Raw genomic sequence first — 24623 nt, 5'->3', positions numbered from 1 at the left:
TGTAAATAATACATGAATGTATATTGTTTTGAACAACATCAACACACACCAGTTAATAAAAGAAGTGTCTAACGTTTTGCTTTGTCAAATAGGCATGCAAGCAACAGGTGAGATGTGCTGAGGCATCTCTTTTCTCCATCGTTTCCCTCAGTGATATAACTGAACTGGAGTACAGACATAAGACGTAGTTTGTTTAGTGCGCTGAACCTCCAGGCCTAGATTTATTTTAGGACAATGGATCTCTCGTCGGCATCCTGTGTGATGCTGCAAAGGCTTGTGTTGATTACAATGATAAAGAATCTGTCGCGTGGCTCGATTGCTTCCAGATGAAGGATAGGCAACAGCGGAGCATCATCCCATGACGACAGAAACTCAATAGAAAATCATCTGTTCGCTTTGGCCCTACCCCTATTAATGACAATAGCCTACCCATGTTCTTACCTGTGATTCTATGAACGAGATGGGATTAATTTGTCTTCAAGAAGTCAGATTACTCTGGCCAGCTGTTCTGTGAGTGGACAAAAACACATTTCAAAGAGGTCGTTTTTTGTGCCCTGTATGTTGCTGGGGTCATGGGGGGAGATTGGGGTAACTTTGTTTGTGTGGGTCTGTGTGTGAGAGCGTGCGCGCTTGTATTTGTGTGCATTCTTTAGGACGGATTTGTACTGCTGAGCCACTCTAGAATTCTTTAGCAGAGTGGTGGGCAGTCGCGTGCTTTACCGAGAACATCTGCCTCTCTTCTGGGTATTTAAAAAAAACGTGTGTGTCAAGGGTGGGTCCTTGGGGGGGGGGGGGGGGGGGGGGGGGGGGGGTGAAGAAAGTCAATAAAAGGTTAGAGGTGATCCACACTGCAATATCAAGATGTAGGCCTAGGTCTATAACCTAGTCCTGTAAGCATATGAGCATTAGAAAACCCCATATTCAATGGATTAGAGGTATAGCATATATTAAGGCCTCTGGGCCTACAAATTAAAGTATGCACTGCAAAATAGTTTGCATCGTTGTATTATCAACTAAAATAAATACATAGCCTAAGGTAGGCTAAAATAGGCCTAATAAATTAGCAGAAAATATTGTTGTGACTTTGTATGCTGCAGTCTTTTTTTGTTTTTAGCCAATTGCATCCCTACCCCCATAAAACCAACCACCTTCGCTATTTCACCCTCAGGATGAGCTCCAGCGATAAAATACCATCAGACCGTTGTTATGAGCCCCTCACCCCAATTCTGCAATCTGAATTACGACACAACGCCATCCCACTGAATGGTGGATTTAACGGGGCGGTGCCCCTTTAGAATGGCTCCCCATGTCCCTGGGAGCATCTGCCCAGAGATGAACAGATGTAAGCACCTGTGGTGACAGCCCGCATATGCTCTTACCCATTCACACTTTTCAAGACACTGACACAATAGAAGATAGAGCTTTGTGTGCGCAGTAATATAACTCCTGGATGATCTATTTCTCCTCAACAGCAGTAGGCCGTAACATCAATTCAATATTATGCCTAGTTAACCAACTTCACTATTGATTAAACGCTTTCCTCAACTTTATTTCAAAAGGTTAAACAATTATTAGGGTATGAAGAGGGACAACATTTAAGCTAGGCCTGAATCATAACCTAGGCCTACTTCTTATTAAATAGGTTAAAGCTTTATGTAGCAAGGTCCCTAACGGATGCTCTGGTGATGTTTCAAAAACCGAAACAAATGTTGCAGACTCGAGTTACCTTGTTGCAGAACGTTACAGTCTTCATCCAGGTTGTATCACGACCGACCGTGATTGAGAGTCCCATAGGGCGGCGCTCAATTGGCCCAGCGTTGTCCGATGTAGGACGTCATTGTAAATAAGAATGTGTTATTAACTGACTAGCCTAGTTAAATAAAGGTTAAATAAATAAAATATAAAAACAAAAAAACAAAATAAACAGTGTAAAAGTTCAACAAAAGGTATCCCTGCGCGCACGTGTGTTTTTGGCTCTTACGTGCTGACGCAACTCCGCGTCCAGTTCAAAACAGGAAGTGGTCCTCTCTGCTGAAGACGAGCTAGCACACATGCTGCTACGTTATCTTAACGCTAAAGTAAGTAAGACCACATTAAGGTTGGCTATTTGGTGCATCACGTACACACAGTTATGCAGACTGCAATACATTGAATACAGTCCAAACCCATAGTTGCTTGCCAGGCCCAGGGGTTGTTTAGCTAGCTAGGTAGCTACTGTTACATGCAAGTCCTGCAGACTGAAATGCATGGACAGTGAGGCACAACTAAGCGCGCGCAAAGTGAGCGTGCACCTTTGAAACTGTTTAAATTGTTGTAAAAATTATTTCCCTGAATATTCTGTGAGCATTACCCATTTAGTCAGTCATTAATTCACTTGAATGATATACATTGACTGGTATGAGCTTGTGTAAAATATTGCTCCTTTCAGAATAGCTCAGCACACTATTTAAAACGTATTTATCTAATTTGTTTGTCTTTGTAGCAGGAATGGGTGTAAAAGGCTTGCAGTATTTTATGGAGAAATGTTGTCCAGAAACCTGTGTGATGGTGGACTTCAGGGAGATGGCAAGGCAGCATGTCAACAGTCACCAACAGGGCAGTAGCACCCCTCTTCCTACACTGGTGGTGGATGGCATGGCCTGTCTGAGGCACTGGTACAGTTGTCAAGCTTGGGTGTATGGTGGTCAGTGGAAAGAGTATATGCATTGCCTGAAGGAGTTTGTGGGTGCATTCATGACTGCAGGTATCCGACTTGTGTTTTTCTTCGACGGGGTAGTGGAAGAAGAAAAACGGGCGGAGTGGATTAATCGGCGACTGAAGGTCAACGAGGAGGTTGCCAGGGTGTTCCACTATTTAAAGTATCATGGTCAACAGCCTGGCCGGGAGCTGTTCTGCCTCCCCTCAGGGCTGGCCACCTTCTCTCGCTTTGCCCTCAAGTCTCTGGGCCAGGAGACCTGGTGCTCTGTTCGCGAGGCCGACTATGAGATCGCCAGCTTTGCCCTCCGTCACAACTGTATGGGCATCCTGGGGCAGGACACAGACTTCATCATCTATGACTCAGTCCCCTATCTGTCTGTGGCTCAGCTAAGGCTAGACACCATGACCACCGTGCTGTTTTCCACAGACAAATTGTGCCACGCCCTCCAACTGCAGAAGAGTGAGCTCCCTCTGCTTGCGTGTCTCCTTGGTAATGACGTGGTGCCAGAGCAGCGGATGCAGAGACTGCGTAGCGATGCCTTGACAGCTTACAGGAGGAAATATCCACAGTCTCCACCTCAAGGGGAGAAGATTTATGCTGTAGCAGATTTCATCAGTAGCAACAAGCTGTCCAGAGAGGGAGCACATGGTGTTAGCTGTCTGCCTCTAACAGATAGAGAGGTTCTGGAGAAAGGAGTACAGTACTATCTACTTCCTGGTCAACAGCCGCTATGGGACATTAGTGATACCTGTCCTCGTAGCCCTGTGTGTCTGATGAAGAGCTACTTGAGTCCTGACATCCTCCAGGTAATTCAATATAAGAAGCAGACATACATTGTTGCAGTTTTAAAGAGATAACATAAAAAGCCCAAACAATATGATGATAGTTTTGAGTCCTGTTTTACAGGCAGCCAAAGAAAAGCACATGCGAGCAGAGTGTTTTATGGTATACAATGTACTGTATGATGGTGTGGTGGAATGCAGTAATACACTTGAAGACAGGGAGGATGCTGAGCTCACTCCACAGGCAATTGTGTATCAATCTTGCAGAGAACGCATCTACGGCATTCTGTTACCCGCAAATCCAGGTATTGTATATTACGTGGTTATTACGTGGTTATTACAATATTACATGGTTATTACAACATTGCATTCTTATTTGTTGTCTGTTTTACTACCAGGCACCAACTCAATGAAGCAGGTTGCCATTTATCATGCATCTTTTCTCAGACAGTAGTGGACGGGCCCCAACTGTGAGGGAATGGTTTGTTTTTCCTGGAAACCCACTAAAGGACCCCAAAGTAGTCTCTCCCTTGCCCCTGAACCACTCTGGTATGTTATGAATTCTTAACATTAATTTAACCACTCATGTGGAATAAGAAGTTGATTGCCTATTGATGCAAAGTGCTGTAGATAGATTTATCTCACTTTGAAATAATATTTTCCTCGCCATGTTGGAAAACCAGATTTGAAGCGTTTATGGTTTGGGAAGAACTCCGAAACAAAATGCCTCCGCATCTCCACCTTCTTGGCTATATTTGAGTTGGATGAATTCTCAGTGGAGCATGATCGTCTGGATGGCTCTTTGATGGCTGTGCTGTGCCTTGTGACCCACATTACCATGCAGGTGGGGAAAATACTACGTTTTAGCGTGAAGTGTTTTTTTTTCCGTCTGCCTTTACAAACACCTGTACTTCAGTCTCTTGTCTCAGTAGAGTGTTAGTCTACGTGAACCAGTCTCCCCTCTGGGGTTTTACAATGTTGCTGTTGCTCTAGCTCATATTAATGGACTTTGTTATGAAAAGAGGACTGACATTATCACATAGATAATTTAACCCCCCCCCCCCCCCCCCCCCCCCCCCCCCCCCCCCCCCCCCCCATGCTCTGATTTAAACTTTTTCTCTGTGGTTCTCTCTAGACAATGAAGCTATCAGCGTCTGATAAGGAACAATAGTTATGTCTTCTGCTACACTTAGGGTGCTCTATGCATAATGCCCTTTTCATGTTTTCTCAGTGATTTCTCATTCTTGGATGTTTGTTTCGTATACAAGACTGTGTTTCCATTACCCTCAGACTAGAACACTTCTCATGCTTGTTTTTAGGAGGGCCACCTCTCCTTGGAAGACATAGATGCATATCTCAGCCAAGCTATCTGTGTCAGGTACAAATCCTACACAGAACTGCTTCACACAAGGGTGAGTGAGATACGCTAGTGTCCTCTGGCTGTTTCATACAAACAATTTAAGGTCTTTATAGATGCTTTATAAAAGGGTTGTCACATTTCTGAAAGTGTCAGATATAAAGACCTGTTACTTATATAGTTATACATTTGCTTATAAATTATTTGTGTAGCATCTATGTAGGCCTTATTCAGAGTTTGTGAAGACTTCATTTAGCTTTTAAAGTTGCTTGTTTTAAAGTAGGACCCCTCTATTTTCGAAAAACTGAAGAAAGTTGGAAGGCATAGAAGTCTTTCCAGTATATGCTCTGCATCTTTATACTACTCATCCAAGTCTTCTAATTTTGCATGTGAGGACAACCTGCTAATTAGGTTGGAGAGTGTATAGTGTATAGCCCATGATCATATGGCTCCTACCCAGTCATTGAGGTGGTTGCAAATAAACAACCACTTAAGATAATGGCCTGACAAAGGCCTCAGAGTGTGTGTTGAAGGTCGGATGGAGGATGATTGGCTTATAGCAAATTACTGACAACAGACTGAGAGACAATAGCAGGTAGGGTGCACTGATTTTATTTGGCCCACCCTAAGTCTTGTGAATGTCTGTCTCCACACCGGCAGGCATTATTCACTCACTTACATGACAACTGTGTAGACACATTCAAACAAATACATCCCTAACCACACCCAAGACAACAACAAGAGAATGAGGCTGGGAGAATTGGATAGTCAAAAAGCCGTTTTTCCACGATACAGCAAGTCCTACAGAAGAAACTCGGTTGACTCTCTCAATATGCAAGAAGATGCAGCAGGAGAAACTGCTGGGGGTGGGGGTGTAATTTTGGGTTGCATTGCGACATTCCTGCCCAAACTGCTCTAATTGTGGCCTGAACCTGAGAGCGATGCTTTGGCGACGGACTCCAAGCTGTCCCTGACACTGACCACAGCAGCTATTTGCAGCTCCCCACCCTAATTTAAACCTTACTATGCCTGCTATTTCTGCCCCAGCTGCCCAGAGCGGGCGGTGGTTTTCCTGGGCCCGGGTTGATAGTGGCTACTTACAGTAGAGATAATGGATGATAGCAATGACAAATTAAAGCTTAGTGGGAGACATTCAGGAAGCCACCTCCTGATTTACAGTGCCTCCATAGCGTCCTCCTTAAAGCTAGCATCAGTCAGTTTCTCTGTTCTTGTCAAATCAGGATTGTTACTGTTACTCTGATATTAATAGAAATCGACTGTGCACACTATCATGTGTAACTCTCCATTCTTTCTCTTGTGATCATTGAACATTTGTAAGGATTTTGTGTGTTTGTTTATATAACAGCTTCAGTAAACTCCAGCTTGTGTAACACTAGATCCCAGACTATATGGGGTGATTGTTTGTGTTGGGGAGATTTCTATTTAGTAAGTGCACATTAGCAGGTGTTGAATGGGTGGACTGGAGGAGGGAGCGAGAGGCAAATGCGCCGGGCGGGGTGGGGACCGCCTGCTGCTGGACAGATCAGAGTGTGTGTAAGCTTGTCTGCCTTTCCTACTCCAGGGCTCCACGCGCACCTGTTGCCCCACACCATTGTTGCATCCCATCGGGAAGTATGTCACATCTGCCTGAAATCTCAGAAGGCCAGGGGTGGGGAGGGTCAGTGAGAGGAGGAGGGGGAGACAGATGGCAGAAGACTTTCCAGGAGCAGCCTGATACCCCTGGAGAGTCTCTATCTCTCTCCTCTCTCTCTAATCTCTCTCCCCCTGCAGTGCTTTCTCATACTGGGGGAATGTCCATTCAGCCTAGGGCTGGGGATCAGGGGATGCCACTGCATTAGGGAGCTGCTGGGAGCCAGCATTCAGCCCTCATCCACACTCACACCAATAAACCCTTTTATTCAACAGCAAGGGCTCCAAATTAGACAATTCCTAGTTTCTACTAGTCATGAGTAGGGTTGTGAAATTCCAGAAACATTCAATAAATTCCTTGGTTTTCCAGAAATCCTGGTTGGAGGATTCCAGATTTCCTGCTTATTCCCTCTGTATTCTGGGAATCCTCCAACCAGGATTTCGGGAGAACCAGGGAACTTATTGAAAGTTCCCGAAATTTTGTAACCCTGGTCATGAGACACTTGTTCATCTAAGCTTGTACAACAGAATGGGATGTGCGGTGCTGTTTCAAATATACACTGGTAAGATCCTCTCTTGTGTAATGGACAGGAGACGGTTGTCCTGAACACAGAGGGGTGCCCCCAGGAGTGTTGGCTGTCTCAGGCGTCTGGTTGGAAGAGATTTGAATGTTTATGCTTTGGGGAAGTTGCTGTGAGGACAGCTGCACCCATCTACTTAAAAGACATGGTTCTTCCCAACTTTTACCCTCTTCACTGAGGGTGGATCCATGGCTGGAGATTAGTATTCTTACTTCAGCATTTTGAGAAAAAAACACAACATTTTGGAAAGGAGGTTTGACTAAGTTTAGAAATGTTCAAGGAAAATTGCAACTGGTTTTCTAATTGGCCAGGGATCCCACACACAAGTATGTGTTTCCTACTTAACTGCCACTTTCAACCAATGAACAGGAAAAGTGTAGCCACACATTGTCAAATTACTACGTGTCAAATTGGCCAGTTTAGGCCTATACTCTGTTTTAAACAAGCCCCAAAGTAGTAGCTTCCCTTGCTTGCCTGTATGTGTGTTTAGATATGGGATGAGTGCTTTGTTTAGGGGCAGTGTGCCTGGAAGGCACAGGCTGCTGACTGCATCCTTTTTAGCTTGATCTCTCTTCTCTCTTAGTTTGCTTTAGCTGAAGCTGTGTTTGAATAGGGAGCAGGCGGCAGGCAGGTCTCTGGGCTGATGTGTTTGAATGGGGAGCAGGCGGCAGGCAGGTTTCTGGGCTGATGTGTTTGAATGGGGAGCAGGCGGCAGGCAGGTTTCTGGGCTGATGTGTTTGAATGGGGAGCAGGCGGCAGGCAGGTTTCTGGGCTGATGTGTTTGAATGGGGAGCAGGCGGCAGGCAGGTTTCTGGGCTGATGTGTTTGAATGGGGAGCAGGCGGCAGGCAGGTTTCTGGGCTGATGTGTTTGAATGGGGAGCAGGCGGCAGTCAGGTCTCTGGGCTGATGTGTTTGAATGGGGAGCAGGCAGCAGGCAGGTTTCTGGGCTGATGTGTTTGAATGGGGAGCAGGCGGCAGGCAGGTTTCTGGGCTGATGTGTTTGAATGGGGAGCAGGCGGCAGGCAGGTTTCTGGGCTGATGTGTTTGAATGGGGAGCAGGCGGCAGGCAGGTTTCTGGGCTGATGTGTTTGAATGGGGAGCAGGCGGCAGGCAGGTTTCTGGGCTGATGTGTTTGAATGGGGAGCAGGCGGCAGGCAGGTTTCTGGGCTGATGTGTTTGAATGGGGAGCAGGCGGCAGGCAGGTTTCTGGGCTGATGTGTTTGAATGGGGAGCAGGCGGCAGGCAGGTCTCTGGGCTGATGTGTTTGAATGGGGAGCAGGCGGCGGGCAGGTCTCTGGGCTGATGTGTTTGAATGGGGAGCAGGCGGCAGGCAGGTTTCTGGGCTGATGTGTTTGAATGGGGAGCAGGCGGCAGGCAGGTTTCTGGGCTGATGTGTTTGAATGGGGAGCAGGCGGCAGGCAGGTTTCTGGGCTGATGTGTTTGAATGGGGAGCAGGCGGCAGTCAGGTCTCTGGGCTGATGTGTTTGAATGGGGAGCAGGCGGCAGGCAGGTTTCTGGGCTGATGTGTTTGAATGGGGAGCAGGCGGCAGGCAGGTTTCTGGGCTGATGTGTTTGAATGGGGAGCAGGCGGCAGGCAGGTTTCTGGGCTGATGTGTTTGAATGGGGAGCAGGCGGCAGGCAGGTTTCTGGGCTGATGTGTTTGAATGGGGAGCAGGCGGCAGTCAGGTCTCTGGGCTGATGTGTTTGAATGGGGAGCAGGCGGCAGGCAGGTTTCTGGGCTGATGTGTTTGAATGGGGAGCAGGCGGCAGGCAGGTCTCTGGGCTGATGTGTTTGAATGGGGAGCAGGCGGCGGGCAGGTCTCTGGGCTGATGTGTTTGAATGGGGAGCAGGCGGCGGGCAGGTCTCTGGGCTGATGTGTTTGAATGGGGAGCAGGCGGCAGGCAGGTTTCTGGGCTGATGTGTTTGAATGGGGAGCAGGCGGCAGGCAGGTTTCTGGGCTGATGTGTTTGAATGGGGAGCAGGCGGCAGGCAGGTTTCTGGGCTGATGTGTTTGAATGGGGAGCAGGCGGCAGTCAGGTCTCTGGGCTGATGTGTTTGAATGGGGAGCAGGCGGCAGGCAGGTTTCTGGGCTGATGTGTTTGAATGGGGAGCAGGCGGCAGGCAGGTTTCTGGGCTGATGTGTTTGAATGGGGAGCAGGCGGCAGGCAGGTTTCTGGGCTGATGTGTTTGAATGGGGAGCAGGCGGCAGGCAGGTTTCTGGGCTGATGTGTTTGAATGGGGAGCAGGTGGCAGTCAGGTCTCTGGGCTGATGTGTTTGAATGGGGAGCAGGCGGCAGGCAGGTTTCTGGGCTGATGTGTTTGAATGGGGAGCAGGCGGCAGGCAGGTTTCTGGGCTGATGTGTTTGAATGGGGAGCAGGCGGCAGGCAGGTTTCTGGGCTGATGTGTTTGAATGGGGAGCAGGCGGCAGGCAGGTTTCTGGGCTGATGTGTTTGAATGGGGAGCAGGCGGCAGGCAGGTTTCTGGGCTGATGTGTTTGAATGGGGAGCAGGCGGCAGGCAGGTCTCTGGGCTGATGTGTTTGAATGGGGAGCAGGCGGCAGGCAGGTTTCTGGGCTGATGTGTTTGAATGGGGAGCAGGCAGCAGGCAGGTTTCTGGGCTGATGTGTTTGAATGGGGAGCAGGCGGCAGGCAGGTCTCTGGGCTGATGTGTTTGAATGGGGAGCAGGCGGCAGGCAGGTTTCTGGGCTGATGTGTTTGAATGGGGAGCAGGCGGCAGGCAGGGCCTAATCAGCCCTCTTATCTCCTATGGGAGGGACCAGGTGAGACCTGAGGGTAAATACACTCCCCTACGTATTTATTTGGACAGTGAAACTTAATTTGTCTCTACTCCAGCATTTAGGATTTGAGATCAAATGTTTCATATGAGGTGACAATACAGAATGTCAGTTTTTATTTGAGGGTATTTTAATATCTGGTTTACCATTTAGAAGTTAGAGCACTTTATGTACAATTGCAGATGCACAAAGATCATGCCCCCAAAACATGCTAACCTCTCACCATTACCTAAACAGGGGTTGTTAGCATTTTCTGGGGGGTATGCTATTTATGCCTCTGTCACAATTCATTATTCAAGATTCATTCATAATTATCCGCAATCATGGTAGTATCCACATACATGTAGAAGTGTTCAGAAACATATTCTATTATTATTTACAATAAAAGTGACTCCAAAAAGACATCCTTGTGTGGCTACATTATTTACTATTCATTTCTACTGGGCACAAGATAATCTGAAACACAACCAAAACAAACTGCAAATGCATCCAACAAGTTTGTGGAGTCACAAGCTTGATGAAAGTCATTGTGTGCTAGGAATATGGGACAAAATACTAAACTTTTGACTAAATTTAATACACTATAATTGCATTTGTCCAAATACTTATGGTACCTTCAAATGGGGGGACTAGATACATAAAGTGCTTTCATGTCTAAACAGTAAAACAGATATGTATGAAAATACCCTCAAATAAAAGGTACTGTCGCCTCATATAAAACATTTGATCACAAATCCAAAATGCTGGAGTACAGAGCCAAATTAAACATTTTAGCGTTCCTGTCCTGCTTAATATGTAGAGAATTGTACAGGGAACATCTGCCTGTGCTAGCTAGCTACTGCTCTTGTCATGCAGCTACCCGTGCCTCTCCTCTCTCTGTGCAGATCAACTCTCTGGGGCAGAGTTTATTTACTGTAACTTGTCTGGCTCCATAATGTATGTGCTATAGCATACTCTTCTATTGTCTTCATGCCATACAGTTAGGACGATACATTACAGAACACTCCCATAGAAACATATGGTGTAGAACAGATATGGTTTTCTGTCATGTAGAATAGAGAATCATGTGAGCTCTATTGATTCTATTTCTATCTGCTCTGCAGGTCTCTCATGTGGAGCCCCGGGCGGTTCAGCTGGGCTCTCTGTTTGTCCGAGGGCTGACCCACCTGGTGGCTGCCAACAGTGCTTGCGGATGCCCCTTCCCCATGGAACAGCTGATGCCCTGGAACACCTTTGACGGCCTGCTCTTCCACTCAAAGTACCTGCTGGCTCACTCAGGGAGGCCACAGGAGGAGCTGCTGGAGGGCAATGTGAGTCAGTGTACACAGTGGTAGTAGAATTGATTATAGATATTAGCTACTGTAACTGCGGTAGGAATAATTATAGCTATAAGCTACTGTAACAGTGGTGGTAGGTTTGATTATACACTGAACCATAATATAAATGTAACATGCAACAATTTCAAAGATTGTAATGAGTTACAGTTCATATAAGGAAATCAGTCTATTTAAATAAATTCATTAGACCCTAATATATGGATTTCACATGACTGGGATTACAGATATGCATCTGTTGCTCACAGACACCTTAAAATTAAGATAGGAGCGTGAATCAGAAAACCAGTCAGTATCTGGTGTGACCATAGAGTTGATCAGGCTGTTGATTGTGGCCTGTGGAATGTTGTCCCACTCCACTTCAATGGCTGTGCGAAGTTGCTGGATATTGTCAGGAACTGGAACATGCTGTCGTACACGTCCATCCAGAGCGTCCCAAACATGCTCAATAGGTGACATGTTTGAATGAGTATGCATGCCATGGAAGAACTGGGACATTTTCAGCTTCTAGGAATTGTGTACAGATCCTTGTGACATGGGACCGTGCATTATAATGCTGAAACATGAGGTGATGGCTGCGGATGAATGGCACGACAATGGGCCTCAGGAGCTTGTCACTGTATCTCTGTGCATTCAAATTGACATAGATAAAATGGAATTGTGTTCGTGGTCTGTAACTTATGCTTGCCCATACCATAACCCCACCGCCACCATGGGACACTCGGTTCACAATTTTGACATGTTGGCAAACCGCTCACCCAAATGACACCATACACGCTATCTGCCTGGTACAGTTGAAACCAGGATTCTTCCGTGAGGCGCACACTTCTCCAACGTGCCAGTGGCCATCGAAGGTGAGCATTTGCCCACTGAAGTCGGTTACGACTCCAAACTGCGCTCATTTCAATACCCTGGTGAGGACCACGAGCACGCAGATGAGCTTCCCAGAGACGGTTTCTGACAGTTTGTGCATAAATTCTTTGTTTGTGCAAACCAAGAGTTTCATCAGCTGTCCAGGTGGCTGGTCTCAGACGATCCTGCAGGTAAAGAAGCCAGATGTGGAGGTCCTGGGTTGGCGTGGTTACACGTGGTCTGCGGTTGTGAGGACAGTTGGACATACTGCCAAATTCTCTAAAACAACGTTGGAGGCAGATTATGGTAGAGAAATTAACATTAAATTAACTGGAAACAGCTCTGGTGGACATTCCTGCATTCAGTATGCCAATTGCACGCTCCCTCACAACTTGAGACATCTGTGGCATTGTTGTGCACATTTTACAGTGACCTTTTATTGTCCTCAGCACAAGGTGCACCTGTGTAATGATCATGCTGTTTGATTAGCTTCTTGGTATGCCACACCTGTCAGGTGGATGGATTATCTTGGCAAAGGAGAAATGCTCACTAATGGATATAAACAAATTTGTGCACAAAATTTGAGAAATAAGCTTTATGGAACATTTCTGGGATATGTTCTTTCAGCTCATAAAACATGGGACCAACACTTTACATGTTGCGTTTTATATTTTTGTTTAGTGTAGATATGAGCTACCATAACTGGTGGTAGGTTTGACTTATAGCTATTAGCTATTATGTCTGTGGTGACTATCCTCAGATGAGGCCCCAAAAGCAACTTCCAGACATTGTGTCTCCAAAGTTGTCTTTGAAACCAATAGAAGTCAAAATCATGTAGGGGAAACCCTACCTTGTACGTACACTCAGCGGGGAAGTGTTTTTCTTACTGAACTTGGCTCATCTTGTTTAGGCATCCTGGGTGTCCCTGTTCCGTTTTCTGAGAGAGCTGGTCCTGGGAATCTGCAGCAGGCGTGGCCAGACCATCCAGTCCAGACCACGGATAACACATCCCGGTGAGAGACCCATTCATTTTACTAATGAAACATGTTGAGGTTTGAGTGTCGGTGAACAACGCACCCATATTTACATAAACACAGTCCATTCGTGCTAATAATGTCCTATTAATAGGTCATTCTGCCCAGTTAGTGGGTAATCACTGTTCAATATACTTTATCTACAAAACATTTGTATATGCTTATACTATTTACTAAAAAAAATCCATGACAACATGGATCCTCCTCAAAGTTATGCTGCAATGTTGGTTGATTACTGAGGCAAAGACATTGCTACTCTTTGCCACGCTCGGAGAGTCAGCCTATCATTATTATCCATATGTTCTGAGTAAAAGGAAAGAATTCTAGTTGAGAGAATGTGTACTCTACCATGTAGGACTGTTGGTGCCCCTTGTGGGGGAACAATACCCAGTAGTCTCTACAGTCTATAATAAGATCCATCTGGGCCTCAGTCCATTGGCAAAGTTCCAGTGGAAGATCATTTTGGCTCCTCAAGATGCTTTGTCATAACAAGAATAATTCTGGGTTTCTTTTTATAGGATGTGATCTATATTAGGTAACATAACAAGACAACCAAATTATAACATCCCAGGACTGTTACAAAGTCCTCAACCCCCACTGCTCATCTGGCATCCAGCGTACTGTGGTTCTTTTTGGAGATTAAAAGAACCCGGACGGAAAAATGTTCTCCATCTGTTTGTTCTCTTGACATTGAACAACACGTGAAATATGAACTACATTTTGTTTAGCTTTGGTTGCTTTTGCTTGGGCTGCTATGATTTGATTTGTAATGTCTGCTCTTTGTCCAAACACAGTATTTGAATTCATGTATGATACCCTATTTCTGTGGGCCACAAATACTATGAGATATTGAGTGTGGAAAGGGGGCTTAAGTTTGGAATAAGCGACTAGTTCTGTAAACAAAATCTAACAACTCAAAATAAGTGTTGAAGTATAGATGGGAATGGGAACTTGTCCAAAACTGTCATGCTTAGTAGGGCCAGGACGATAGCAGTATGTTGATACTCCTTAGGATCGTAGCAAGGAAACAAAACACGAAGCGGATTTCAATTATTTAGGAAAACAGGCCTAATGTTGGAAACAGACATCGTTATGTTGTCATCCAGTCACATGTATTTATTTTCCTAGCTATAGCGCACAATATTTGACACACAGCAGGTTTTTAAACGGAACAAAGAGTTTTGTCTGCTTCGTGTTTTCATTTCTGCCATGGAAAAAATCTTGAGATATTGGTATCGTCACAGCCCTACAATAAGCCCTACAATGGTTTTCAGTAAAACATTGTTATGCTCCCAGAGTATTGAGTTCCTCTGAGGTGAAACAAACATTCTGACCCTAATAACATAATGAGGCCCCTCTAATCATTAGAGTGGCTAAATAAAAACAAGACAAAAACAGCTACCACGACCGTGCGTGTGTGTGTCTGCCTGTGTGTGTGTGTGTGTGTGGGAGGCTGTTGTTTAAGAACAGGCTTTAAATATATATATATATATATATATTTGTCTCCTTGCCAATGTTCACTTTAAGTCTCTGTCTTTCATACAAGTATTGTCCTGAGTTTATAGATCCCATATGCTGTAAAAAAAAGTGTTTTACTCCTTTTATTCAGTGTACACAAAGGTATGTCTTCAATTTATGTCTTAGACTCAACCAGTAATCATTACCCAAGGGTTGTGGTGAGATGGTGGTGGCGCTTTGCGAGCACAGAATTGTATGGTTTGTGTTTGGAGTGATTCTTAATGTTTCGTCTCCACGGCGAAATATTTATACCAAGACTCAAACTCATAATTAAAAGAGCATTTAAATATTTTGTGTGGTGTTTTCCTCAGGGAAGCATGTGGATCACAGCGAGCAGTGGAGGGAAAGAGGAGCCCCATCGGGACATGGTCCCTCTCCTCAACGCTACAGACCCCAGACCAGATCCCCATCAGGACAGCATGGTCCCTCTCCTCAACACTACAGACCCCAGACCAGATCCCCAGCAGGACAGCATGGTCCCTCTCCTCAACACTACACACCCCAGACCAGATCCCCATCAGGACAGCATTTTCCCTCTCAACACTACAGACCCCAGACCAGATCCCCATCAGGACAGCATGGTCCCCCTCCTCAACACTACAGGCCCCAGAGCAGAGGTCCTAGAGCACAGGCACATGGTAGGCTACAGACAGGCCACTAGCTGCAGGTTGCTGCCTGGGCCAGGGCATAGTGCCATTGAGGTTTATTCCAACCAGCCAACAACAAAGCAGTAGCAACCTAATTTGATTCTGTTGTTGGTTGAATGACTTTCAACAAGCTAACTAAAACATAATGTTTAAAAAAATAAATGTTTAACTTGATATCATTCATAATCATATATCATTCATAATTAATAATATTTTATGTTTTTCACAGAACATAACAGACCAAGATCAACACATTCAAACAGGAGGAGATACCACCTGGCACCTAGGTGAGTGTCTGCGTTTGTTATACTGTTGCATGAGCAAGCTGCATCCATTCATTCTGCATTGCCTTGAGATTTATTTTTATTCTGATTTGTCTTGACCCTCTGTTTTTACTGTAGGTGGCAGAACCCCCATCCTGATTTCCCTTAACTGTCAGTGTTGAGTGGACATGCCTTGCTGGGACCATCTTACAGAATTGCCCTGTTAAGAGCAGCACAGCCCAACACACTCAGTGGATGTGTCTGATATTAGACTGACTTGTGTTGAACTTTGTGAACACAGTTTGTGTTACCATAACCTCACTATCAGTTGGATTGGCTTGGAGAAATGTAGGTCATGTAACTGTATGAGATATTGGTTGCAATAGGAGAGGATGTGCATCACAAGGAGAGGAGAAAGGGCTTAGTAGGTGAAAGAGGACCTGAGGTGAAAGAGGACCTGAGGGAGCAGTTACATTTCACTTGGTTTAGCATCTGAAATCCCAAAGTAAGCATTGACATACCAAAATAAGAAGGGATAGGTGAGAGTGGGGTAAGTTGAGCCGCCCTTGTTTCTAGGAAACCAGACACAAAATGTGTCATTTTGACCAAATGTTTAGGAAGAGGTCATTTAATGTCTGTGAGGGAAGAAACCACATGGGAAAAGTGGTAAGCAAGTTGGGTCCTCCAAAAATATTTTCACCAAGTCAAATTTATTTAATGTGTTAGGTTTAGGTACAAGCATCATGAAAATTCTAACTAGATACTTTTAAGATTGTTCCATACGTCAGTTGAGGTCTGTATAAGCTTCAATATAAGGCCATAAACGTAGCATAAAAGTGCATCCTTGTAGCTGTGTGGGCTAATATAGTCCAAATGTTTGCCTTGGGGTAAATTGAGACAATGGTTGAGGTAATGTGAACCAATGGCCATGGGGTAAGGTGAGCCAATGGCCAGTTGAGCAAATTGAAGTGTTTTCTTCCCAGGCGTAATGCAAGGCATTATCGCTGGTATATGAGATGACAACAAGGCCCATGTTAAAAGTGTTTGTTAGGTGCTAAACCTGTGTTTTAAAATATGCTTTAAATTATTTTAAAGTGATTGTGATTGGGTTGAATTGTGTTTGGGAAATAAAAATAGACATGGTTTTATAAGGGTAGTGGTAATATTTCATTTGGTACAAACTTTACCCTGGCCTGTGGCTCAACTTATCCCATGCCCATCCCATATCCCATGCAAGTTGTGCCAAGAGAGCACTTTTTTTTTTTGTATTTATGTACTTTTTACATGAATACTGATTATTACCATGGATACACGATATCCTGAAATATATGTAGATCATTGTTTGAAAGAACACTGTATTTCCCTTGATAGAGATGCTGAATTATTATTTTTTTAATGGCTCAATTGACCCTACTTTCTTTTTTTTTCTTTTTTTCTTTTTTTTCTTTCTTTTTTTTTTTTACCCCTTTTTCTCCCCAATTTCGTGGTATCCAATTGTTGTAGTAGCTACTATCTTGTCTCATCGCTACAAGAGACGAAGGTTGAAAGTCATGCGTCCTCCGATACACAACCCAACCGCACTGCTTCTTAACACAGCGCACATCCAACCCGGAAGCCAGCCGCACCAATGCGCCGGAAGAAACACCGTGCACCTGGCCACCTTGGTTAGCGTACACTGCACCCAGCCCGCCACAGGAGTCGCTGGTGCGCGATGAGACAAGGACACCCCTACCGACCAATCCCTCCCTAACCCGGGCGACGCTAGGCCAATTGTGCGTCGCCCCACGGACCTCCCGGTCGCGGCCGGTTACGACAGAGCCTGTGCGCGAACCCAGGGACTCTGATGGCACAGCTGGCGCTGCAGTACAGCGCCCTTAACCACTGCGCCACCCGGGAGGCCCTGACCCTACTTTCTTACCCCTACATTTTCTCCCTTTGCTAGGATGTTAGTCTGGGGCCAGTGGGATCTGAGGTAGTGTTCAAGTTACTCTGAATCTGAGCAAACTCCAAAGCATCACTTCAGAGATGTGGTGAGAGATGACTTGACTTTGTTGCTGTATTTATATCAAGTATCACTTAGGGTATTTTATCATTTCAATGTAATTTACTGTGAATATTCACGCAGATGTGATTGTCATCATTTTCAAAATGTCACATTTCAGAAGAAGTCATAGACCCTGAGCAAGAGCAACATCCAATGCTATCAAAACCAACTGCCATGCTCCACTGCCATTATCAGTGTTTAGAATGCTGCCACATTCCCGACGGAAGGCAGCGAGCAGAGCTAGGCTTACACTCTCAGAATCTCTGGGGCTACCCATGGGGAGAGAGTGTTTGGGTCTATCTGAGCTGGGTGATGACATGCATGGTGTACCGTGCAGGGCCTCCCTATTCCTGACAAGGAGAACACCTGCTACAAGTGGTAATTCACATTGCCTGGTCAAAGTGGTCAAAGCACAGCTCTTTCCTCTTATCTGCAGAAAATGAAGCACATGCTGAAATTAAAAACAAAGCAATATAAACAGATGTCTTGACCTTGGTGGCAGAGCAACATATAGACTGAGCAGGAAAGAGATCCGATCGATTTCTCCAGAAAAAAGAAAGGAGAAAAGGACCAGGTTGTTGATACGGCGATGTCACAGGGTTCAGTATGATACTGAGCTAGATGGGCTTTTAGACAAAATACAATGAAAGTCCTGTGAAGTCACCATGAAGGGAAACTGCTGGTTAGAGCACTACTGCACAAGCCTTTTTCATATAATCTGATTATGGAAAACAGTGGACTGAATCCATGAGTAACCCACAGGGATTTGTCTTAGCTGCGATTAGTATGATGTCAAAGGTGTAGCAGCAGGTAGCCTAGAGGAGGACCATTAGCCTGAAGATTGCTAGTTCAGATGTGGAGTTATGGAAGATTAAGATTAATTTTGGTACCAAGGTCTTTAAATCTGGCCCCCATACACAATGCTAAATGAAGCATATATGTGCATGTAAGTTAAAAAGCAGCCTAGAAAGAGGCAAAGGAGCTGCAACAGCAACACATCTTCCCTTTTGAGTTTCACAGTCCCCAATTACCCATTTAATTATGGCATGGCTTCATGTGCCCTAATGGTAAATATAGTCTCTTTGCCCCAGAGGCTCTGTGGTTGTGGTCAAGGCCAAGTGGGCCAGAACTGAAGGTGCCGCGTGGGGGCTGTGGTGGCTGAATGCGTGACGGGCAGGGCGCACCCATCCTCATGGCCACAACAGGGAGCAAGTCGCCTGTTGTGCGCCAGGCCGGGGGAGAGACAGGAGGGCAAGAGCGGCGGGTCTCTGCCACAGGAACCAGAGGACTTGGCACACTGTCATCTCTGTTTCCTCTATGGAACAGAGGAATGGGTGGGGCCTGCAGGCGCGGCGGCACAGCCAACCGTTCCAGAGCCCCGAGACTGCTGTACCCAAAGAAATGAAAGCCTGCACACTGCTGTTTTCAGTTTGACTTTGTGTTTTGGCGGTTGGGTGTGGGAAGAGAGGGGAGGGGGGATAGTGAAGATGGTAGCATGTGCCAAAAACTGTGAAAGGGCCTTTACTGCAGTTGGTTGCCTACTCTCGATTGTCATTATCAAGGTGTTGATTACAAGTACCCGTTAGTTGTGGCTTGAATTTAACATTTTGTGTGTATGTTTAGAAAATATAAACAATCAAAATGTCAAATATGTTTACTTATAGTGTTGGTGATAATTATAGAATGTCCAATCTGTTTTCTATAATAAGCCCCTTTAGGACTGCCTATAACTTGAGTCAAAACACAGTTCACGAATAAAAAATGACGCGCTGCTGGGATAGGACAACTATAGAATACTACAATAGTAAAAATAGTTTCAAATGTCAAGAGCCAAAGTGAGCAAATATAGCCAGGGATATTTATAGCCTGAACAATAAATAGACACCTTTCTTTAAAAAGTCTGGAACCGGTCCCAGATTTGTTGATGCTGCATTTGTGGATGGACTTCCGCAAAGTCAAAAACCAATGTTGAAGAAAAAAAGAACACGTAGTGTGCTGGCTGAATGTTGGCATATATTTAGTGGGTTGAGGTGAGTGTGAGTGCTAGTCTGCCTTTGTGCATGTCGAGTAAACAGTATCATGCCCTCGCCAACACTGTAGCCCATAGCTTTCGGTATTCTCTTTGTTGTATTTGGAATCTAAACCCATTTAGAGCCGTTATTTAAAACAAAAAGGACTGCCGATGGCTCCAATTGTTCATATGATGACAGTTAAGTGTGAACTGTAATACGAAATCGCTTGAGTAATAGTATTGACTTTGAAACAGCTCTTTTAATAGCTCTGTGTTGTCTGCCTGACAGCACTAAGCATGGTTTAGCTGGTGTTAATGTGACAACTCACTTTAGAAGGATGCCCTACCACCATTGAATTCAATGTACGTCGGTTAAATCGTGTCCTAGGAAGGAACTAAAAGAGGACATTCTTAACAAACCATGGGAATTGGTTAAGTCACCTGGATCTTAATTTGAGCCAGTTTGCTACAGCAGGAAAATAATCCCGCAGTAACAGTAAATGTGTATTAGAATTAATGGACATTTTTCCAAAGGGATAATGAAGTCTGAAATTACAAAGTGGGAATTTGTCACGGCTGTTGAAAGGAGAGGACTAAGGTTCAGCGTGGTAAGCGTACATTTTAATTTCTTAATCAAAATGACGCCGAACAAAACAAATAACACTACCAAAACAAACCGTGAAGCTCAAAGGCTATGTGCCCTAAACAAAGTCAACTTCCCACCAAGACAGGTAGCCCTTTTTCCACCTAAGTATGGCTCTCAATCAGAGACAACGATAGACCGCTGCCTCTGATTGAGAACCACACCCGCCCAAACACAAAGAAATAGAAAACATAGAAATAAAGAAACTAGAATGCCCACCCTAGTCACACCCTGGCCTAACCAAAATAAAGAATAAAATCCTCTCTATGGCCAGGGCGTGACAAAATGAACAAACTTCAGAAGCCTTTTTAAACCTCAGATCGACAACAAGTTTTAAATTCCCTGCAACAGATTGATCAAATTAAGATCATACATCTGTACCATGAAACCCTCCCTTGTTACAGAGCTATAAAACCCAGCAAGGGGAAGTAAATATATATATAAGTATATATATATATATATATATATATATATATATATATATATATACACATACATACAGTATGTCAGCATGAGCAAACCATTCCTCCTATTTCTCATCCTGCCTAGTAATATACAGCCAGTTGTCAAACCCAGTTTGGTTAACGTTCAGTCTAAAAATGCAATGGACCTTCAGTAATTTGCCTTCAGATTCTCCAGTGCTATTCACCTCGTAGGGCTAATCTCGCTTTGTGGTATGTAACAATGCAGCACCAAATGAGGAGGAAATGTCAGGTTATGTTTCAGTGCCAGCCTCCTTCCCACCCTCCATCTGTAGTAATAGCCGGTGCTTATTGGAACATATGCTGCTTGTTGCACACCCACCATCTGTTGGCTGAACTGATGGAGTGATCCTGTTGCCAGGGTGATGGGGCCATTCAGTGAAATAGCCCTGCCTACAAACATTTATTCTCAAGTTTGGTGTTTCTAATACGTAGGAATGTCTTTGGTACTGCATGTTACCTAGAGCAACGTTTGTCAGTGGAAAGGGTTTTGAAGACAATAAGCGTCTTTGTAAAGTAACAACCTAACAATTTTGTGCATAATACAATTAGTCTGAATACCAAACTGTTATCAGGAGCTTTCAATATCTACATTTAGATCATCAAAATAATGCTGCTGTCAATATGATTTAATATCTTGTCATATTTAGACATGTTAAGTCTCTCCCGAATTGAAAGTCACATTCAAAGCACTTATACTCTTGTTTTCCGTTATATTCATGTAGGTATGGCTCTCGGGTATAGGGCTCAGGCATGTATCCTAAAGGAAGGCCATTCCCAGAGAGATAGAGCGAGAGTTGTTCAGTGCACACTCTGGTTTGGTGTGCCGTTGAGCCAAGCCGTGTCTGATTTCTGTTCTTTCAACTGCCATCGTTCCAGTGAACCTGAGACCCAAAGAGGAAAAGAGCGCCCCAAAACAAAGGACCAGGGAGAAAGTCAAAGCACTTGAAACCCAATCCTCAAGACTTATGCCACCGTTTGGCCGTCTACTTTGCTCTCAACTGTATCTAACTGATGCTGTATTGACTTCAGTCAAAAGATTTAAGGAACCCCTATACCCCCTACTCCACCTTCCATTCCACATGCCTGGTGGCCATATGTCAGCCCCACGCGTGACTTACTACTGTATCAGTCACAAAGCAGGGAAAGTTCTCAAAAGTGCACCTAACTCTTTGGGTAACCTTGTCTGAGTGAATACAAGGACATGGCTATGGGTTGCAGCTGTGACTTGCTGAAATTCTGTGGACTAATTGAATGAAACAGTGACAGATAAAATGACATACTGGTGGAGATTAAGTCATTCAACATACAAAGGAGAAAGTTGCCTTCAGCTGTGGTCTGTAGTGTGATGAGTGTAAGGAAGGACAGAACTTGCATTGTTGCTGCATGAGCTCTATTCTCACACAACTGACTACAGTATCTCAGCACCACAGGGTTCCGTGAAATACCTGGAACAACAGGCCAGAAAAACAAGAGGCTACAACATCTTCAGTTTTTAAACCCTACTTTTAGATTCTTCTAAATTGGGGGATGTTATTATAGGTTTATGAGAGCCTGAACAAAATATACACCTGAAATAATTGTTTATTTTTGAGGGCCTCTCTGTACCCCAACACTAACATAATGGTACCCATACCAACCAGCACACACACACACACAAAAAAAACTTTCCATGTAGTTGAATTGTGAATGGGTGTGTGCCAATTATGTCAGAATGTGAAGTGGTAGTGGGCTTCACGTGTCAAAACGTTTTTAATGACAAGGATGAGGAAGGCAATAAAAACAGTAGCTGCCAAAGGAGGTTCGTTCAGAGTTTGTAAAAACAATGTACGAACTAATCACGGCAGAGGGCCCTGCACCACATGAGAGCCCCCCCCCCCCCCCCCCGCCCCCAGAGGGCAGAGCAGGGGAGATGGAAGTACCACATGGAGCGAGCTGCTGCCATGGAGGTCAGAGATGTGAGAGACCAAGCACAGAGGGGAAGGCGTGGGCTTCCTTTAGCCTGCACGGTCATGACTGACTTTCACAGTCTCACGTGGTGCGTTCTGGCTGTTGACCCTGTGCTGCTGAAGATCTCTATCAGGTCTTCAAGGGACCGGCAAACCATCCCTGCTGATTATAGGATGTTTTTAGAATACAGCACTTTCCCAACAACAAAAAATGATATTTTTACTTTGACCTCCTGCTGTAGCTTTGTCTTATGTAGAGTCAACTGTTAGTGATGCTTTATTTGAATGTTGTATCATAATCCCTACCATAGGTTATCATTCATATGACTTCGAGCTTGGTATTATCTACTGCATTATGACAGTTGTAGGTCACATCAATGGTCAAGACTTGCTGATGTCAAAGTCATCATGTTTATGACAACATTATCACATTCCCACATGTGTCAGTTGTGCAGTATGTAATATCAGTGTAACTTGGGAGTGTTATTTATTGAGGAGAAAAACATTAAAAGTTTCTATTCAATTTTAATTGACCCACTGACCTAGGGAAAAATAATAATGGCTATATGCAGTGTATTAAAAATATATATATATTTTTTGCTTAGGTCACTGATTCAGACTCATATTGAGCAGGAATAGAATGTTATCATCTAATTAACTATGCAGATTTTATAAACAGCCAGCCACCAAGGGCAAGTGCTGAGGCACATTCTATTAGAACTGCTAATAGGCCAATTAATGTGGCCGGTGTGAAGGCCTTTCTTCTCTCCGGAGAATAAACCCTGCCCTCGACTCTGTGTTAAACATGTGACTCTTATTTATTATGGCAGTGCTATTGCAAGTAGCTACAATTCCCATGATGTGCTCTCATACAGTATATTAACAGCTCATTCCCACAGCATTGTGTTGGATCTGGGTTTATGTGCCACTGACTGTCACCAACCATTGCCCTCGCTGGCAGGCTTTTTGTCTAGATCTATATTGAGGGTTAACAGAGGGAGGTGCCTAGGTTGCATATTAATGAGGAGTAAGGGTGTTGGGGCCTATAGAAGGCCCAGTTATATACTGTGAACACTGATCTCTATGCCAATCCACCCATCCCACTAACATTTGATTTAGCCATCAACTGCTGGTTTGGAGTCCAGGTTCACAGTATTTTACTGAATGTGAAGTCAAGTCACAGGTCTCTGGATCTGTTCATTTTGAACCAGCATCGTCAAATAGTGACAACAATGGCTTGATTCGCTCTCCACCAACGTCATCCCCAGATCTCACCATTGGATTGGATCAACAACCGTGCTAACTGAAGCACACATAATCTTAGCAAACAGAAGTAATGGCCATATCTTAAACAATATTTAGTTATCTGATAAATGCACAAATGTATTGGGGTTGACATTAGCAATGAGTGATGTTTTGATTGTAATCAACCAGATCACTAATCACTCAGAAAAAAACGGTGTTGATGCAACAGGCACAAGGACACATAACGTACAGCATAGTAGCTGTAAGCGCGTGTGTATCGTTTTGCTTGTTGGGGGAATCATTTTGTTGCATAAAAAAAAACAGCTCTGTCTTTCATATTCTGCCAAAATTGCCTGCACATGTCCTCAGACAAGCTAAGCATTAAGTATAGCAGAGTTGTGATTTACTGGAGACTGTGAGTCCAGTCACAGCCATAGAGCCTCCCCTAGGAAAACAAAAGAAAGAAACCTCACAGATTCTATGCTGTGGTTTACCCCCAAAATCCTCAGGGTTCTCGTGGCAAACTGATCCAAACCAGTCTTATTTTCCCCCCACATTCGAGGGACTTCTGTAAATTATACTTGAGTGTATTTTGATGCTAGACACTGAGTCATCCAAAAGGACAAGAAAAGACAATAAAAAGTAACAAAGAGGGCAAAATGGTGCTTAGCCCAGTACCAACCCTCTCATTATGAAGTCCCCTCTTCTCCCTCTGGCCTTTTCAGCTGAAACGCTC

General features: G+C 44.5%; 1 protein-coding gene across 4 annotated transcripts; it reads left to right on the top strand.

Annotated features, from left to right (window-relative positions):
* Positions 1-1942: 1942 nt before the first annotated feature.
* fam120b (family with sequence similarity 120B) lies at positions 1943-16881 on the top strand. Of its 4 annotated transcripts, XM_036956089.1 has the most exons (12): positions 1943-2078; positions 2483-3504; positions 3605-3785; positions 3928-4029; positions 4164-4324; positions 4800-4892; positions 10969-11175; positions 12962-13064; positions 14915-14968; positions 15020-15241; positions 15480-15537; positions 15640-16881. In XM_036956089.1, the coding sequence occupies exons 2-12, from the start codon at positions 2488-2490 to the stop codon at positions 15680-15682; spliced, it is 2241 nt and encodes a 746-aa protein (XP_036811984.1). In that variant the 5' UTR covers positions 1943-2078; positions 2483-2487; the 3' UTR covers positions 15683-16881. The 4 variants fall into 4 exon arrangements, with proteins under 4 accessions (XP_036811984.1, XP_021431963.2, XP_036811982.1 ...); XM_021576288.2 differs by having other exon boundaries at positions 14915-15241; positions 15652-16881; XM_036956087.1 differs by having other exon boundaries at positions 14915-15241.
* The last annotated feature ends 7742 nt before the right edge of the window (positions 16882-24623 follow it).

The sequence above is a fragment of the Oncorhynchus mykiss genome, chromosome 20 (assembly GCF_013265735.2).
Source record: "Oncorhynchus mykiss isolate Arlee chromosome 20, USDA_OmykA_1.1, whole genome shotgun sequence".
NCBI lineage: Eukaryota > Metazoa > Chordata > Actinopteri > Salmoniformes > Salmonidae > Oncorhynchus > Oncorhynchus mykiss.
The sequence above is the reverse complement of the archived record's forward strand: the minus strand, read 5'-3'. Positions and strand labels throughout refer to the sequence as shown.